The 18,528-nt window shown below is 51.6% G+C and overlaps 6 protein-coding genes across 6 annotated transcripts; 4 read left to right on the forward strand and 2 right to left on the reverse strand.

The window, feature by feature from the left end:
• Window positions 1–1,452: 1,452 nt before the first annotated feature.
• On the forward strand, window positions 1,453–4,082 carry CABS01_14552 (Cullin family protein; the record flags this gene model as incomplete). Its single annotated transcript, XM_060547891.1, has 6 exons — window positions 1,453–1,523; window positions 1,593–1,662; window positions 1,741–1,757; window positions 1,808–1,893; window positions 1,954–3,839; window positions 3,894–4,082. The coding sequence occupies 6 exons, from the start codon at window positions 1,453–1,455 to the stop codon at window positions 4,080–4,082; spliced, it is 2,319 nt and encodes a 772-aa protein (XP_060393202.1).
• Window positions 4,083–6,755: 2,673 nt separating this feature from the next.
• On the forward strand, window positions 6,756–9,015 carry CABS01_14553 (uncharacterized protein; the record flags this gene model as incomplete). The annotated part of the gene is made up of 3 exons (XM_060547892.1): window positions 6,756–7,239; window positions 7,291–7,414; window positions 7,470–9,015. The coding sequence occupies 3 exons, from the start codon at window positions 6,756–6,758 to the stop codon at window positions 9,013–9,015; spliced, it is 2,154 nt and encodes a 717-aa protein (XP_060393203.1).
• A 545-nt stretch (window positions 9,016–9,560) lies between these two features.
• CABS01_14554 (uncharacterized protein) lies at window positions 9,561–10,142 on the reverse strand (the record flags this gene model as incomplete). The annotated part of the gene is made up of 1 exon (XM_060547893.1): window positions 9,561–10,142. One exon carries the CDS (start codon window positions 10,140–10,142, stop codon window positions 9,561–9,563), a length of 582 nt encoding a protein of 193 aa, XP_060393204.1.
• A 493-nt stretch (window positions 10,143–10,635) lies between these two features.
• CABS01_14555 (RNA polymerase II transcription mediator) lies at window positions 10,636–11,181 on the forward strand (the record flags this gene model as incomplete). Its single annotated transcript, XM_060547894.1, has 3 exons — window positions 10,636–10,677; window positions 10,743–10,857; window positions 10,922–11,181. The coding sequence occupies 3 exons, from the start codon at window positions 10,636–10,638 to the stop codon at window positions 11,179–11,181; spliced, it is 417 nt and encodes a 138-aa protein (XP_060393205.1).
• Window positions 11,182–11,407: 226 nt separating this feature from the next.
• On the reverse strand, window positions 11,408–12,471 carry CABS01_14556 (pyrimidine 5'-nucleotidase; the record flags this gene model as incomplete). The annotated part of the gene is made up of 4 exons (XM_060547895.1): window positions 11,408–11,577; window positions 11,632–12,093; window positions 12,146–12,174; window positions 12,227–12,471. 4 exons carry the CDS (start codon window positions 12,469–12,471, stop codon window positions 11,408–11,410), a joined length of 906 nt encoding a protein of 301 aa, XP_060393206.1.
• A 658-nt stretch (window positions 12,472–13,129) lies between these two features.
• CABS01_14557 (uncharacterized protein) lies at window positions 13,130–15,766 on the forward strand (the record flags this gene model as incomplete). Its single annotated transcript, XM_060547896.1, has 1 exon — window positions 13,130–15,766. The coding sequence occupies one exon, from the start codon at window positions 13,130–13,132 to the stop codon at window positions 15,764–15,766; it is 2,637 nt and encodes an 878-aa protein (XP_060393207.1).
• Between the last annotated feature and the right edge of the window lie 2,762 nt (window positions 15,767–18,528).

Genomic DNA, 18,528 nt, shown 5'->3' on the forward strand with positions numbered 1-18,528 from the left:
TTGTAAGATGGCGAAAAACAGTCAGCAACAAGTAGTCTATATGTGATACGAGTTGACGTAGCCATATCCAAGATCCATGTATTTTGAGAAAACCAGACAGAATGTCGACGGAAGATTTTGTCATTTTGGAGTAATCGCTGGGGGGAGAAGCATGGTCAAGTCAGAGCCATGAGTCAAGACCTAAACAATCTTTATCCATGGAGCATCGTGTCTAGAAGCGATGGGCAAACACGTTCTTGAGCAAATGGGAATGACAAAGTTAGTCAGTCTAGGCATCTCAGGTGTAAATAGGAATAAAGTTAACTGTGGTCAAGAGTCCCAACTACCTTATGTATCCTCTTGTAAAGTACCCTTGGATCGATAGGGTCTGGGTGGGTGCAAATCGAAAGAGAACAAGGTATTCGTGCCAATCAAAGAAAAAGGTAAGGCTGAGAAGTCCCAATGCCCCCTCGTTCCCGCCCCCAGCAAACCCTGAAGTGAGGTACCTTTACGGAGTAGGCTGTGTCTTAATTGCCTGGTCGCGTACCTGAAGCAGAAGCCCATAAAGCACGCCTTCCCTATCGCGGATTACCAAAGCTCATGGTCTGGGGCGGTCGCGCTCGGCAGAAACTCTCCGCTAGACCCTTCCGGTTGGAGACCCACTTCGCTCTCCGACAGCCAGTCCCAAGCACCCAGGCCTCACCCAGGTTTAGAGGGCAGAGTCTCCACTCTCCACCACTCACGCTGTGACGGAGAGGTGGACGTGGGCTGGCCTGGTCTTGTCGCAGCCCAGAGCGTGGTCGTGTCGCTACTGTATCCGTAGCTGGCCACCACCTCTAGACCTGGGTCCTCCACCACCGGACGCCGCCTCCATCTGCAGCGCCTCTCACCCAGCAAGCAAAGCAGCCTTTCATCCTACCCACCAGTCGACCAGTGTCTGCCTGATCGCGTTCACAGCTCTTGTGGTCCAGGCTACAAACTTCTCTTCTTTATTTTCTTGCTTTCCCCTTTCAAGGTGTTATTTGAGCAAAGTACGGCCTCACTTCCCTTCGCTCTGACTCAGACAAAGGCCGCCGTGTTCCTTCCCTTTTCCCCCAGACCCTGGTAACGTAAGGCAGCCTCTCCCTCCTTCCAACCCTTGCGACCACCGGCCTTTCCTTTGCATCTCCATTCTTCGACTTGGATTTCCACAAGCGTCCGAGTCCACGCCACGACATCAACCCTCCACCACCATTTACTGATTCTCCTTTATCCTTCCACCGACGGCAGGACTGGAGATCCAAATACATTTTCTCCATCTCTTGCCTAGACGGTTTTTCTAAACTTCTCGTCTCTTGCAGCAGGTCCCTCCCCCCGCCTTCCACACCGAATCGACCCCCGAACCAACATCCGCCCCTCCCCCCACCACGACGGCCACGACGGCCTCACCAATTTCTTCCACAGACAGCGCGCTCGATCTGAGAGCTTGGGATCATGTCTACAGCCAAGATGGCGCCTGCCGTCCAGATGCCTCCAGTTCCTAACAGGGAGGACATTGGAGCCACGTGAGTGGACCTCCGCAGCCTCGCGACTCCGTCGCCGTTGGTCGAACACCCCGCGCTGACTGCGTACAGATGGAAGTACCTCGAGGCTGGCATCCAGCGTATCATGCTGGATCTTGAGCGTGGTATCGACATGCAGATCGTGAGTTGAAATGCCCAAAGCTGCTCCACGTTCCTCGTGCCAGATGGAAGAGTGCTAACCACTGCTCGCTCGCCACAGTACATGGGAGTCTACACGTACGCCTTGCTGACCGATCACTATCTTCATCTTCTAACTTGATCTCTAGTGCCGTCCACAACTTCTGCACATCCCAAAAGGCTGTCGGATTATCCGTTCCCCAGGGAAGCATCGGATCAGGCAACCACAGAGGAGGTGAGCATGGAACACGCTTCCGTTGCTGCGTGGGGCAGCTATACTGACATCTCGTGATAGCTCACCTTCTCGGAGAGGAGCTCTACAACAAGCTCATCGAGTACCTCAAGCAACATCTCGAAGGGCTCGTTCAGCAGTCCAAGACGCACACCGACGAAGCCTTGCTGACATTCTATATCAAAGAATGGAACCGATACACGATTGCGGCCAAGTACATCCATCACCTTTTCCGGTATCTGAACCGACACTGGGTCAAGCGCGAGATGGATGAGGGCAAGAAGAACATCTACGACGTTTACACGTTGCACCTGGTCCAGTGGCGTAGGGTTCTCTTCGAGCAGGTATCGACCAAGGTTATGGAGGCGGTTCTGAAGCTGGTCGAGAAGCAGCGCAACGGCGAGACCATTGAGTATGGTCAGATAAAGCAAGTTGTCGACTCTTTCGTATCCCTCGGTCTCGACGATGCCGACCCCACCAAGTCCACTCTCGACGTCTACCGCTTCCACTTCGAGCGCCCCTTCTTGGCTGCGACGAAAGAATACTACCAGAATGAGTCGAAACAATTCGTCGCTGAGAACAGTGTTGTCGAATACATGAAGAAGGCGGAGACGAGACTTGAGGAAGAGGAGGAGCGGGTGCGCATGTTTCTACACGCTGATATCATCACACCGTTGCGCAAGACGTGCAACCAAGCCCTCATTGCCGATCACTCTACGCTACTTCGCGACGAATTCCAGGTCCTCCTGGATAACGACAGAGAAGAAGATATGGCGAGGATGTACAAGCTACTGTCTAGGATTCCAGAGGGCTTGGATCCTCTGAGGCAGAGGTTCGAGACACATGTCCGCAAGGCAGGTCTGAGTGCTGTGGAGAAGGTGGCATCTGACGCCGAGAAGCTGGAGCCAAAGGTCTATGTCGATGCGCTGTTGGAGATCCACTCCCAGTACTCAGGTCTGGTGACGCGTGCGTTTGATGGCGAAGCCGAGTTCACGCGATCCTTGGACAATGCCTGCCGCGAGTTCATCAACAGAAACGAAGTCTGCAAGTCTGGCTCCAACAAGTCGCCAGAGCTCTTGGCCAAGTACACAGATGTGTTGTTGCGCAAGAGCAGCACTGGCATCGAGGAGGGCGAGTTGGAGAACACGCTCACCCAGATTATGACCGTCTTCAAGTACATTGAGGACAAGGACGTGTTCCAGAAGTTCTACTCACGCATGCTCGCCCGCCGTCTGGTGCACAGTAACTCGTCATCCGACGACGCGGAAACAAGCATGATCAGTAAACTCAAGGAGGCGTGTGGTTTCGAGTACACCAACAAGCTCCAGAGGATGTTCCAGGACATGCAGACGTCCAAGGACCTTAATGTCAGCTTCAAGGAGCATGTCGCGGGTCTTGAGGGTCTCAAGACTACCCTCGATTCCCAATACTCCATCCTCGGTACTGGTTTCTGGCCCCTGACCGCACCAAACACCAGCTTCACTCCCCCACACGAGATCAATGACGACTGCGAGCGGTTTACCCGATTCTACAAGAACCGGCACGAGGGTCGCAAGCTCACGTGGCTGTGGCAGCTTTGCAAGGGCGAGCTGAAGGCCGGCTACTGCAAGAACAGCAAGACGCCTTACACATTCCAGGTGTCTGCCTACCAAATGGCCATCCTGCTCCTTTACAACGATAAGGACAAGTACACTTACGAGGATATTTCGGGTATTACCCTATTGAGCTCTGAGGTCCTTGACCAGGCCTTGGCCATTCTTCTCAAGGCCAAGGTCCTCATTATGTCACCCGAAGGCAAGCCGGAGGCCGGCAAGAGCTTCCGCCTCAACTATGACTTCAAGAGCAAGAAGATCAGAGTTAACCTGAACCTCGGTGGTGCCAAGGAGACTAAGCAGGAGGAGGTGGAGACGAACAAGACGATCGAGGAGGACCGCAAGCTTCTGCTGCAGGTATGTCCATCCATTTCTATGACAGTGATTTTTCACGTACTAACAAGGTAACAGTCTGCCATCGTTCGTATCATGAAGGCCAGAAAGAAGATGAAGCACACTCAGCTCGTCAGCGAGACCATCAACCAGATCCGGTCGCGCTTCGTGCCAAAGGTTTCGGACATCAAGAAGTGCATAGAGATTCTGCTCGACAAGGAGTACTTGGAGCGACTCGAAGACGACGAGCTTGGGTACCTGGCGTGATGGGAAGTGGATCGTACTTTCGGGAGGAGGAAATACCCCCTTGCCTCTCTCGATGGCTCATGTATTACAACAACCTCAAAACTGCATACAACACCACACCCAGTCTTACCAGGCATTGATTTGACTTACCCAAACACATATAAGGCGTGTGCAGGTTCTTCGACAATAGGACGGAGGAACACTGACGAATGGGATTTATTCTGCTTCGGGATTCAGGCAGTAGGCAGGTTGGGAGGTTTAGATAGTCGCATGCGGATTCCCTTGACTGTTTGAAAAAGTGTTTACACGGTGATGTTGGTGATGACCAAGGAGAAGCCGGGTGATTAGGCCACCCTACGGGCCAACGGCGTAGATTAACAGCGTAGATACAGGGAAATTTTCGTGTTGAAGTGAAGTCTGCGGACCTTGGCGTGTCCATTACTTGAACTGCTGCGTTGCTGTGTCATGATTTTTCTCTGATGGGAAGGGATATTGTTAGTTGTGGGACAGGTAGGGAGTGATGCAAAGGCGGGTTCACGTAGCCAAATGAGTCGGAGTGCCTATCGCTGTGCGGATGAAGCTGCGCCGAAGCTAGATTGCAAAAAGCAAATCCTAGGAGCCCTGTTGACACAGCCATATTGTCTTTGGTTTATTTGAAAATTGAAGTAACGCTCTCTCTATGTTGGAGCAATCCCTAAACCTCTGGTCTTTGCTGTGTGACTGGGGCGGGGGGGGAACCTCCATCGCGTGATGAGGAGTTGTGGCGGTTGGCGACTTTCCCTCAGTCACGGCATTAGGAAGAAACCATTCCAGTCAAGACAAATAAAGAAAAACAGCTTCCTCTCTGTGAATTATTCTTATCAGCTGTCATTTCTTGTGTGGTGTCGTGTGTTGATGTGGGGAAGAACGGCTACTCGGTGTTGTGCGCCATCTCACGATATGAGCGACTCTGCCTCTGGTCTCTGCCACATACGACCATACCCACTGGAAAACTCGGGATCCCGTCCGCTCTCCCATAGATAAGCCAGTGAGGGCCGGATTAGTAGTTGGGTCGGTGACGACCAGCGAATACCTGGTGTTGTATGTTTTTGAAGTTTTGCTCGGTGATGATGGGGCCGTGGTGGGTTGAGGGATCCGCCGTGGGTGGATCTATCGCGATATTGGGAGCATCAGGTCAGGCGCGGCGGGGCTGTCTTTTGGCGTTTGCGTTGGTGTAATGTGATCATGCTAATTAGTGTTAAACTACATGAAGGGAAAATGGGATAGATAGAGGTGTTGTTGAGATGGTTCTGTGTAGTAGGTGTTGTGTCGTTTGAATCCATATCCGGCGCAACGTTAACTGAATCTTTAAATCCGTTGTATGTGGATCTCCTTGAAGACTTCAACATGTGGTAGGTCTGTTGATATGTTTGCTCCGTATGTGTATATGTCTCATGGTCTGTTGTCTAATATGTATCTACTCGGCACCCTTAGGCACTCTTACCTCTATCAGTATCGAGGGCTAGACATCCCGTGTGACACAAGTGTCCGTATCCAGGACGCCCGCTGCGCATGCTATTTGCCGGTTTGTCCATTTAGATTCCAGCTCAAGGGTCAGATGATGTTTTCCGAGCCTGCTCATTATCGTAGTGGTGGACTCGAGAATTCCAGAGTCGACGAAAGGCGAAGGGGGGCCGTCTTCTTGAGTGTTGTAAATATGTAAATATGTGGTTGAGACTGGATAGAGCCAGAATCCATCACCCGTACAGTCAATGAGGTAAGAATGGCAAATTGGACAACTTCTCGGTACTGCGCAAGGTATAGAAGAGGTATGCCGAGAACGTGGGCCCGAACTCAACCTCGGGGTTAAATGGTTCACGAGAGGTGGCACCGTGGGTGTCTAGACATGACACGAGAACTAGCAGCTTCCATGCCGACAGTTGTATGGGTTGATATGTAGCCTCTGTCATCTTGCATTCTATACACATGTATGAGGACAGGTTATCTGAATGTAGCTGGTTCCTGCCATGCTGGGTATTCAAGTTGGGACTTCTAGGTTGATAAGTGATTTTCTTCTAAGACGATAGAAGGGCTTTCACTCGGCAGACCATTAAAGCAACTAATTAAAAGCAAACATCTTCTTCTTCTTCTTCTTCTTCTTCTTCTTCTTCTTCTTCTTTACAATAGAAGAGTATGGGATCACTCACTTCCGTTGGTAATTCGCAATTTGGTTCAGATTTCCCTCAGGCAAGATCTAGTTGACGATTGTCTCTCTCAATTTAGGCCGTTTATCTGGAAATATCCCAGGTTTGTACCGAATTTTCGCAGTCTCTCCTTTACCACTGATGGTTGTTAGGTCCGCTGTAGCGGTTACGAACGCAGTAGGGCGTCATTCAGGCAGAAGGCTGGCTGTGATTGCATGCTCAGCTTGCCAGCCTGCGTCATCCACATGAGAACCACAATTAGATCTGTTGTTGTACCGCAGATGGGCAGTGCAGCTTTATCGTGCCAATCGTCAGAAACATCCAACATGCAGCCAAGTCCTCCTCGCCACGGGACGAAAAGGCCATGAGCTTATGCATGTCATCGAGGCCCCCACGGGCTCAGCCTGATCCACGATATGCATCTCTGATGCGTCCGCACATAAAGACTCGGTCCCCTCTATCAAGTCCAGTCTTCACCTCTAGTGTCTTAAAATATTTGTGACGTCTCGCAATGGCACCTTACCAAGACTCTCCCCACACCGCTGGAGATGAGTCGTCTCCCAGACCTTCGTCTGTATCGTTCACAGATGAAGTGCATCACGGCAGAAACATATCAAACCAGCAGCCCGACACTTTCCAGAACGATACTTCGATAAGTGACTATACTATTGTTCCCTCCGAGGAGGAGTCCCGAGATGAAATCAACGGGCTTTCATCAGCTTGTCCCAAGGGCATCGATGAGGGGAATCTCAATCAAGCTGAGAAGAACGGCCTACTTCATCAGCCCCTCGGCAGAGTTTCAACCTTGAAACAATGGAACCTCGAGTTTACGGCACTCTTGACTTCTGTTTTCGCCTTTGTTGTTATGGTCATTCTCTTAGTGTTCAGCAATGGGAAATTACAGCCGGCTTGGGCATACAGTGTTAGTATTAACACACTTGTTGCCATATTGACCACGCTCCTGAGAGCCGCGATGCTGTTCGTTTTGTCGCAAGGTAGATAATATTTCCCTCATTATTAAGAGGAAAATATACTGATGAATTCAGTCATTGGACAAGCTAAGTGGTTATGGATGGCGGCGCCGCGTCCCCTGCGGCATGTCGAACATTTTGACAATGCTGGCAAAGGTGCTTGGGGATCGTTGAAGTTCCTAGTAACCATCCCCAAGCCGTATGCTATAATCTTATTCATAAATAGATGGTATTTCCAGTAACACTTATAACAGGAACACAACGCTACTTGGCGCTCTGGTTGTGATCGCCTCATACGCCACTGGCCCTCTCTCTCAGCAAGCTGTCAAAACATATTCCTGCGAGGTCTCATCTGAGTGCACTGCTCGTATCTCAATAGCCGAGCGGGTTGCGAGGCACGATTCTATGATCAGTGGAGCAGATACCAACGCGAAGATGAGCACCGCCATTATTAACGGCTTACTCGGTATACCTCCCGACAGCTCTCAGCTATCCGAGTGCGAGTCGGGTAACTGTGTGTTCCAAAAAGTTTCTGGAGTCACGCACTCGTCCGTCGGGGTTTGCAGCAAGTGTACCGACGTGAAGTCCGACTTGTTAGAGTTTGAAGACTCAAAGACAAAATTGTTCGGCCGATATCGTAACATTTATCGCTTCCACAAGGATTCGAATTTCTCCATCAACACTGGCGTTGAACCGGAATTGTTCAATGCAACAACAGTCATTGATTACACACATGAAAACCCTATCGTCACGTCCTTCCTGACGCTCTCGGTGGCAGGTTGCGTTGCGCAGCGTAACCCAGATGCCCCGGCCGATCGATACTGCGAGCATGACTATAAGAATATGCCGAGACTCAGCTCTGACCTTTATATTGTGGCTGTCAACTGCAGTCTCTATCCTTGTCTCCGTCATTACAATGGAAATGTCACGAATGGTACCCTGAATGAGCAATTAATATCGACGGAGCCAATGTCTAAAACGTCGAGCGGCATTGGTTACGCTTCAGTGATCCAGCCTTGCATTATTGACAACAAATCATACGGTGTGTCCAACATTACAGACGCCCCTCGAGATGGCCTACCTTGGACCTCGTGGACCTCAGATGGAGTTACAAAGGAGGCTCCGCCTCAGTGTGTCAGAGCCATGGACTACCGCGAGTTCCATGGTATTAGATTATTCTTCGAGGACAAACTGAAAGGACATTGCAAACTCTACGACGTCACCGAAAATGGACCAACATCTTCTGAAGCCGTCAATGGAATCGGAAACTCCAGTCAGCTACAATGCGAAACAGGTTGGTGGCTTGACGCTCTCTACAGTGGAGGGATGGCCACATTTGACAGCCTTGCGGCTGCTCACGACAACATGTCTATCGCCATTACGAATCGAATGCGTCAGAATGGACTGACTTTTTCGGAGACGGATACATCAAACAGCTATAAGGAGGGAATCTGCAATCAAACCTCGATTTGTGTAAGGTTTGAGGGATGGTGGCTACTTTACCCTGCAGCTCTTCTGGCCTTGACATCAGCACTGCTCGTGGCCGCGTATGTTCAGAGTTGCCGAGACAGTGGGAGGCAACCCATCTGGAAGTCGTCAATCCTACCTCTGCTATTTTACAACATATCGGAGGAACAAAGCTCGAATGAGAGAAACGAGAATCGACACAGCAGCCAATCAATACCTGTTATACAACTCGAGGAATTGGAGTCTCGGGCCGACAAGACGATAGTGAGTTTTTGTGGCGGGAATGAAGGTGCTGGGTTCGTTGTCGAAGAAGGGGTGATAGAAGCCAAGTGAGATCTGGCGGGCAAGGACTTAAGCCTTGGTGACTGAAGGTAATGTGGAATGAAAATGATGTTATGGTAGCTTCGATCACCTCGGTATTCTATGAGCATAGTTAGATAGAGAGAGACAGAGTTCCTATATGCGAACTGATTACAGCCCTAGGGCCATGTGCTGTCTGGCAACTACCACTGTGCCTCCCTGCATTCAAATGCTTCCTCCATCACGGCTTCTAGAGATAGCTCAAATGCCTCTCAGCGTCGTGATCCTGTTTCAGTCAGAGATGATGGCACAGCATATCGGAATATACGGTATTGTGCAGTATCAGGCCGTTTTCTGCTGTGCAATATAAGATGAAGTTAAGTATTTGTTCGCAATGCAACATTGCTAGAGCCCCAGTACATGGCCACTTGACTCTTCGTCTCAAATGAAGAAGTATGGTACTCTAGCGTCCGTGTTGATTTCCGACAAGTGCCTTCCAGCGGATTTACCCACCCCTGTGCGGTGTATCTCGCTGGCTTAGTGTCTAAAGTTGAATGCTCAATAGTTGAACCAAGACTTCAGTCACCCTCGGAAACTTTTGCTTTGGAAGCTTGGGGGATTCGCTTTCCGTTGTGTGTCAAGACAATCTGCGACTCGCCCTCTCCGTTCTCGGTATGGCGCATTGTCACCCCAATACCTCGCAGACCCTCCTCGTCGGCCCGTTGATTCCAGAGCATCTGCTGCACTAACCCCTCCCTGGAGCACGAGATGAAGCCCATGGGCCAGCGGCTTCGTCCCAGAGACTCTCGCACGCCCTTGCTTGCTGGCTTCTCGCTGACCAGGAAGGCAATGACTCCTTCGCCACGCCAACCCACCGGGGCGCCGATGAAGGAACCTTCCAATTCCCTAACTATCGAAGGGCCGACGCGTTGGGCACCTCCTTTACACTGAATGATGACCTTCAGATTCTCGGCCCGGGAGGGAAGACTCCAGGTGCCGAGGAGGTCGATGCCCTGGTCGGATGCTCCGCCTACACGAATAGCGTGGATGCCGTATTGGGCGAGTGCCGAGGAGACTGTGTACTCGTAGTGGGTTCCGACGTAGACTGTTGATGCCACATCGAGTCCAGTACGGTTTGCGTACGCAAGGAAGGATGTCATATCATGATGGTTTATTGATGGAGCATCAGGGTATAGCAACTCCAGACCCTTCTCTTGTCGTTTTCTTAATGATGGACATGTCGACAGGGGAGCTGACAGGATTGATGAGATAGCAAGTCGATTATGGCAAGACAAATGCCGAGGTAATGAGCGTAGTAGAGCTTGCATACTCTTGGAATTTTTGAATCCAGTGTCAGGATTTCATGGAATTGGTAGGTAGGTTCACATATTGCGAGTGTTGAAGGAATCTTTCCTGTTGTTCTCAATTAAGTACACTCAGATCAAGAGGTTCGCAACAGTTGAAAAAGGTACGTACCGCAGCAGGCTTGCGACCCTGGGCTGGCCAGTGCGTTCACGCCTAGGTGCATACCTTAGCAGCTGGCCCACAGAACAACCTCCCGCGTCGCATTCACAACCTCCAAGGTTGTTTGTCACTGTTAACTTCACCACTACAACCCACCACATCGCACGAACTTACTGCGTCACCGGTGCCATGGGCGACAGACTTACTCAATTGCAAGACGCTGTGGACCAGGTATGTTGATCTTTATTTCCCATCTCTGATCCGCTCCTCTGGCAAGTACTAACTTCTGCCGACAGCTTGCCCAGCAATTCGTCGCAAGCTTCCACTTCGTCCACCGGCGCCACGATCTCGAGCTGCTCGGACCCAACGATAAAATTAGAGAGGTCAAACAGGATCCGGAACAGAAAGAAGGTAGGTTATTCTATCATGATAGGTCCCAGCACGAAGGACAAATGCTAAACAAGCTCGCTCGCAGTCGATCCTCTCCCCGCAGACGAATTCAAGGACGGCCTAGCTGAGCTGTCGCGCGACCTCATCATCAAGGAACAACAAATCGAGGTCCTTATTTCCAGCCTGCCGGGTTTGGACAGTAGCGAAGCCGACCAGGAGCGCTATATTCAGGAGCTGGAGGATGAGCTCAAGGTCGCAGAGAGTCAGAGGCAGGATGCGATACGAGAGAAGGACCAGATTCTGGCGAAGCTTGATGAAGTGATTAGAAGTGTTCGACGGCCATGAACCATCACATCGATCACCAGGACAGCATTGCATTTGGGGTGTTTTGGGCGTTGAAAATGGGTCAAACGGGGGGTATTCAAGTTTAAGGATATCTATGAATTAGCGATACCCAATCCAACACAAAAAATGTGTTTCCGAGCCTTTTATCTCTCTGGCTTATATCCTCCTTCGCCCTCTATTCATTTCCGTCCACTGTCGTTCAATCATTGTCCAAAGTTATAATAGTCTAAGCGTTCTTGGACTTGAAGAATTGAGGAAAGGTGTCTCGCAGCTCCCTGAGGTGACGGATCTGATGAGCGGATGCAGGCGTCTTCGGCACAGGGAGATCCTCCTCGACGAGATGGGCTACGTTCCACCCATAGCCCTGGGCCTTTTGGCAGTTCAGGTAAGAGTCGTCTATGGCAGATGTTCAGCGTCGGATCCTTTGTCAGTGAACGAATAATGACATACCAACAAAGTAGCAATCCTCCATCTTCTCGACGCCCGCCTCACGCATAGCCCTCAAGTACATCTCCTTGGCAGGCTTGCAGACAAGCGGTGCCTGTCCATAGTCGCAGAAAGTGAGGCCATCAAAGAGATCGTCAATACCCAGCAGCTTGGTCACGCGCTTAGCGTGGTTTACGTAGGCGTTGGTGAGGAGCCACATGGTACACTTGCTCTTATCGACATCTTCGAGCAGTTCGCGCAGCTCAGGGTTCGGACTGAGGATATCCTCAAGAGGCAGGGCGTCGTCGACCTGGGCGTTGTATTCTAGAGGGTCGATCTCATGGTGGCGAACCAGGCCTTCAATCGCAAGGCCGTAGTTGGTGTAATACTCCTTGTGCAATTTCACGGCATCGTCCCACTGGAGGGAAAGGTGCTTTACGAAGTACTCGTCAATTAGCTGTGCCATGTGGTCCTGGACTTTTGAACCTAGTGAGAGTCAGTCTTGATGATGCCGTCCCGAATGTCTTCCAGAACTCACTCCTCGGGTAGAGGCAGTTATCAATGTCACTATGCGGTTGTTAGTCAAAATGTTTATCCGCATTGGTGAGGTTCAACTTACAAAAACAGCACAGGCTTTGAAGTTGACACTCCATTTGTGTGGGTTTTGCTGGTATTCATGGCTGATGTCGTATAGCAGGCGCCGTCTATTGTATGTCTGGGAATGGAGGGTGAAAACAAAAGGGGCTTGCAATGCTCAATGCCGCGCCTTGTTGTGTAAGGCCGGGTCTTTGGTGAAGGAAAGGACCGAAGTCGGGCTGAAGAAGAGAAGCTTCGAGGTATGTTTGGTGGGAGTCTGATCGGCATGAAGCAAGCGAAACCACGTTGGTCTGGAGTTTGACACTTATGTTTCTTTTCCTTGGACTCAAAGTTGGAATACCCCGTTTCTGGCTTACAAATGCAGCTTGGGGCTTTTTGAGGCTTTTCGCGATACTTTGGCAGCAGTATGTAAGGTAGTGTTGTTGACTCACGCCGATATACCTCGTTACGCTGTTGAGGTAATTACAGGAAGCTAAGGTACAGGGAGCTGTTTCCGGCTGTCGGGGACCTTGGCGCGAAAACATTAGTGGTGACTATGACCAAAATACGCCGAGGCTGGGAAGCTGGTGACATACTCGCTTAGCTGCATGGCCCACCCAAGCCTGAATCACCCATCCAGGCCCACAACTGATCCGCAAGATTCTTATAAGGATTTATCCTTGTAGGAAAAGTTCAGAAAGAAACCACTACAGATGGCCCACGACCCATTCCTTTTCCTCTCAACATCCACCAGCGGCACGACGCCTTTTCTTCATCTTCTACGACACTGCAGAAATTACTGCGCTTTAGTCTGCTACGCTTCGGGTATAGTCAACAGTGCTGATTCTCACGATATTGGTAGTTCTGTTTGTCTTCTTGAATTCCTTTCTTTTCGCGCTTTCTTGCTTGGCTGCGGAGGATTTCCTTGCGCAAATTGCATTTCGCCATGGCTCAAGGCCAGCTCGCATCACTACCGCCGTTGGCAAATGGGACTTTTTCGGGTCTTTCAAGAGATGAGCTACACCAGATACAACAGTACGAGAGAATCGTGCAGTTTCGCGATGCCATTCTTGCTGGCTCGCATTCCAAGATCAAAGTGCCAGCCCAGTTGGCGAGCCAAACATCGACTCCTGCCATAGCATCTTCATCAAACCCTTCTACACCAGCAAAAGAGACGAATGGAAGCACAGCGCAGGTTTATCAAGCTGGGAATCTGCAGTCGTTCGCGACCAACACGCCACAAGCTTCTCTTCCTGGTTTAGGAAACCCGCCCCCTGCTAATGCGAACCTGCCTGCAAGACCGTTCGTTGGCTCTGGCAAAACCGAGATCAATCCTATTTTTCTTCAAAAGTCTGATGATCTCATCAAGGCCGAGATACAGCTCCAGAGGCAACGCCTTGAACGGGCACTTCGCGACGAGGTCGATCAACGTCGGGCTTCTATGAAGGCCTCGGCGCAGTCGGAGCCTCTGGCCGACTTTGACCTCTCCGACGTCCTGTCCAAGGCTCTGACTCTGGTCCAAGCTGCTGCTCCTTCGTCTGTCAATGCTACACTGGCTGCTGCTAACATTTCAGCTGCAAGTGACTCCGTTGATGAGAACTCTTACTATTCTTCCCAAGTCAATTCGCCAGATTCCTCACACCGCAGTTCACGCGGCGGTAACGATGCCGAAGTCACGGCACAAACACAGAAGGCTTCCACCACAGGCCAGCCATTCGAAGATCAGGCGCAAGTACAAGCAAAGCAGAAGACCCAAGCTGGCCTGCAGTCCTCAAGACTCCATGCCTCTGCTACTCATCAGCCACAGGGCCAAGCCTTGAGCTCCAATCCCTCCCAGTCGCGACCAGTTCCAAGCAGACCCGATGCCGCACCCGAATTTTCGCGATACCCGTCGGTAGGAACGACGCAAAGAATGGATATGGGTGATAATACGGGGTTGTCTACATCAGGAGGTGGGAGCGGAAACACCAGTCGTTCTGAGGAGTCAGGCGTTATGGACCTTGACGACAGTGCTGATAGATCTGTCCCTGCCGCAGGTCAACAGCAACTTAGGGAGTCTATGCTCGCTCGCCAACCCTCGCCTTTGATACAGGTTCGCGCCCACAACATATCCCCCTTAGCGCCCCAGCCCTCCCATGTCTCGCCTCTTGCAATGGCCAGAGGTCAAGCAGCGGATGCTCAAGACTTGACCATCCCTCAAGGAACCACAGCTCAAGTTGCAGCACTACGCAATGAGCCCAATATTATTTCCAGTCCAGATAGCTCGCCGCAAGGGGGTAGAAGCGGGGAGAAGCGGAAGGGGAAGAAGAAGAAGAACGGCAAGAGGGCAGCCAGGCAAGCGCCAGACGAGCCTTACATCAAGCCAGAACCGCGATCGCCGTCTCCGATGAATGCGCCGTCTTTCATTCGGCCACAGAAGCGCCAAAGAAGACAGGGTGACGAGGAGCCTCGTTACACCCAGCCTGAGCGTCAATTTTCTCGATCATACAGAGAGGAAGGTGCTGCGCCCATGTACGATACGCAAGAGTACCGTCCACGGCCAGCGAGCCAAGCCGCGGCGATTGGTGACTATGGGTATGGAAGAGAGTACATTGAGGAGCCCCGCGTTATCAGCGGCGCCGAGTATGTGCGGCATGTGCCGTCGCCTGGTGTCTATGCTGTTCATGCTACGCCAAGTGAGGTGTACGCAACATCTCCAGCTAGTGTCGACCGCTACGGTAGGGAACCTGCACGATACTATCGTGATGGTTACGAAGTGACGCGCATAAGCACTCGTCCCATGACAGATCGCGCAAGATCTCGCTCACCCATCATGAGAGAGAGGGCATCCCCGCTAATGGGACCACCCAAAGCGCAGTCCGGTAGGGTTGTGGTAGACCCCGCTACTGGCCGTCGATACTACGAACCATCGACTGTTGTCCGTCAGTCTGTTGCGCCCTCACCACTGCGACCTGGCGAGCCGGAGGTCATTTACGAAAGAGCACCCATTCGAGCAGAGTCTAGGCGACCAGGCCCACCCCCTCGAGACGACGACGTCCTCTACCAGCGGACCTCGCCAGTGTACGCAGCACCGAGGAGAGTCGTCACACAACCCGAGTACGTTGCAGACCCTCAACGAATCTACAGACAGCGAGAGTATTCTACGAGGCCAATGGCACCCCCGGGCCAAGAATTCATCCCTGCCAGAGGTGATATGGAACAGCGGAGGATTATTGAGGAGGCTCCAAGAGAGTATATGATGCGGGCGACAACAGCCCGCCCTGCGGAGACGGCGGTACGCTATGAGCTTCCGCGAGAGTACGGAAGAGTTCAAAGTGTGAGGCCGGAGCAGATTCCCATCCAGGACTACGCTTCGACACCCATGCACCCCGACCCCCGTCGGGAGATGATTCACCCTGGACCTCGGTCCTACAGCGTGCGGCCTGCCGAGCCTCAGGTGCTGCGGCGGGAGTATAGTGCCAGGCCGGTGGAGCAGCAGCCTTACTACGGACAGCCGGTCCCCGCACGGGGCGAGCCGGAAGTGTCATACATTGATCGGCCCGTGTACTACACCGACGAGGCTCCTCGCCCAGTCTATCGATGAAGAACGTCGAGCTTTTGGTCTCGATATGAGACAGGCTTTATTATGCGGTATCGGAATTGGCGGATTGGCGTCGGAGAAAGCTGGGAAACAGCTTTCGGAACTCTTCTTTAGGGGGGAAGGATTAAAAAGTCTTTATTGATGGGACGGAGTTTCGGCAAAGAACAACCGGATGGAGGGGAATGGTAGTGAATACCTAGTCACTAGCGGTAATCAGCAGCACTGCGTGTACGTTTTATAATCAGCAAAATCCACTTGCAGTCATTCAGTCTATGTCTTTCACCTTCCGGTGATTTGCCCAGTGTGGAACAAGATGAAAATGTCCGTACGAGACATTTGGGAAGAATGAGCGAGGTAGAGATCCAAGAAGGAAACTATCTAGAAAACACGAGACAGCGTCGCATAAGTGACTAGGTCTCGGCGAATAAACCCAAATCGTGACGAAGTTTATCCTTTGCCTCATGAGAAAGGTGAAAGAAAGGACGACATCACAACGATTGAGTTTCCCCAGTCAATGGAAAGGTACTGTAGAAAAAGGATGGACTTTGCACAAACGAGCACGGACTTTGGGGCTCTCGGAGCGTCGTCTGTAGATTTCTTTCCGTTTTCCAATTTACCTCGTCCTTGCTCTTGCTTGACCTTTGTGACTATGTTTCCGCTCTCAGCACCCGGACTATTGTGTCCGTTCGCTCAAGTCAGGACACAAAAAGTGATGGTCACCATGAGGGCTATCCTTTTAGGTAGGCTCGAAGGGAGAGGCACGATTCGGTACATAAAGAAGCGGACTTAGGACCCGTCAAGTAGGACTCCAGTTGCTTTTTTACCTAAGGGGATATAACAACACCACGGAGAAGAAACAACGCCCAGCGGGGTTTCTATGAAGTCATTGCGAACCTCGCTCAGAGTAATACCTGTCGGGTTTCCCGCGCTTCAAGTTCGTGTTATATGTGGGTGGGGGGTGGGGGGCTCAACGAAGATCTGTATCCGCAGAAGCAACACTGGTGATGACTGTACATGGAGAAAAGGAATACTGTATCCGTACTGCGAAAGATGGAAAAAAAAAAAAGTCAACCGAAGCATGGAGAGTGGATTCCGCTATATGCGAGACTGAGGCATATTCCCTTTCGTGCCAAAGTTGGGTTGGTCAGAGATCTTCTAGTGGGCGGATCTGACAAAGTCTAAAATTCTGCCGTCCGTCTCTTCCTCTTTTCTCGCAAAGTGCTGTTGGTCAAACACAGATAGACGACCCAGCAAAAGCCGGTTTTGTTTGATTAGCTGCTTTGATAAACTGATAGCGAGGGACGCTTCAGAAGGTGGCAGGGGAAAGAAAGGGAAACATCATCCATGGGAGGGGTCAACACTACCGATGCACACTCTAAACCACGGCCCATTGCCCAACATGCGTCTTCCGGCGGGTCCGGCACACGAACGTGTTCAGCGTCGTAGCCCTTGCATCAGGGTACTGCTCGCTCCGTATGGATAGGTGCAAAGAAAAACGTTTGTCACCGTAGACCAGTGCGCCTCGTCCAGAGAAGGTTTGTCAGTCATATTTCGCCAGCCAGGTTGGCTCCCAGGACGCCCCCAGAGAACACCAGCATGGCTCGTCGTTGCACTTATTTTTCTTGGTCCGAGTGCCGGTGTGTGGAGGAACAGTTCGAGGTTGAAACGTTCATTCCAGGATCATCGATCGACATGTCCCCTTCTCCAGGCTAGACGGCGAGAACGGCGGCTAGTTTGGTGGTTTGGTCAAGGCCGGGTTCGCGTTGCATATCGGCGTTGAAAGGGGCCCAGTCCGACCTCTCATCAAAACTGATCAGGTGCTTTTCCAGTGCTAACGTTGGGCGGCACCAGGAACCAACGCACATTCGAGCGGGCGTAGTAACCGTCTTCTGCGAGTCTATTCGCCAAGGGGGGACGCACATCTGCAGTCGGCCCTCTGTGGGTAGAGCGCGGGCACCTTCTTTTTTTCGCTGGATGCAGATCAAGCAACCACACTCGTGCCAGCGCCTGGTCCTGTTTCCAGGCGACGATACACTTAAAGGCATCTTCCCTGTCTCGGGAACATCATCGAGGGTAAGCGTCTAAGACAGGACCAGGTTTTCTCTGGTCTACGAGGGAAGCCCTAACCCATCGTGGTGGTGTTTGCTTGACATGTGTCAGTTGCCCTCATCAAGCCACGCCGCTGTACATGGCGTTCGAGGTCGTAATGTCCTGTAGTATGTAGTAGTGAAAGAATCACTCCCAGCGATGGTAGAGGGCAACAAGTGAAGCCAATGACTAGTGCCCTGGCCAGGACTACACTGTGAAGTGCCGGCGCGCCGATGTAGCCCTATCAAAGAGCCAAAGAATTGGAGCAGAAGACGACCAATTCTCCGTGACAGTAACTGGCCAGACGACGGCTGTGGTCCGTGGATGAATGGCGTGGTGGGATTCGGGAAGCCTTCGCTCGAGGCTCGAGCTCCCTTACGCCACGCCTAGTATTTGAGACGCAAAGCGGAAGGCGTTGGTCCATGGGTTCAGGGATGTTGGCCAACCTCAAGGCAAAATGCGAAAGTTCAGTTGAAGCTCCAACACGTCGGGGAGTGACCGTTTGGGAAGTCGCGGTGTTCGTTTTGTTGCGCCCGGCCGATTTTCTCTTTCCAGATGGGACATGCAGCAAGGAAGGGGGTTGCATTCTTGAGTAAAAGCAGTAGTCGATACCAAAATCGTCGGGACTTGAGTCGGGAGCGTGCTGAAGTAACCTATATTTTGTACGGACTACTATC

This window comes from Colletotrichum abscissum (genome assembly GCF_030869225.1).
Source record: "Colletotrichum abscissum strain IMI 504890 chromosome Unknown Scaffold_55.1, whole genome shotgun sequence".
Lineage (NCBI taxonomy): Eukaryota > Fungi > Ascomycota > Sordariomycetes > Glomerellales > Glomerellaceae > Colletotrichum > Colletotrichum abscissum.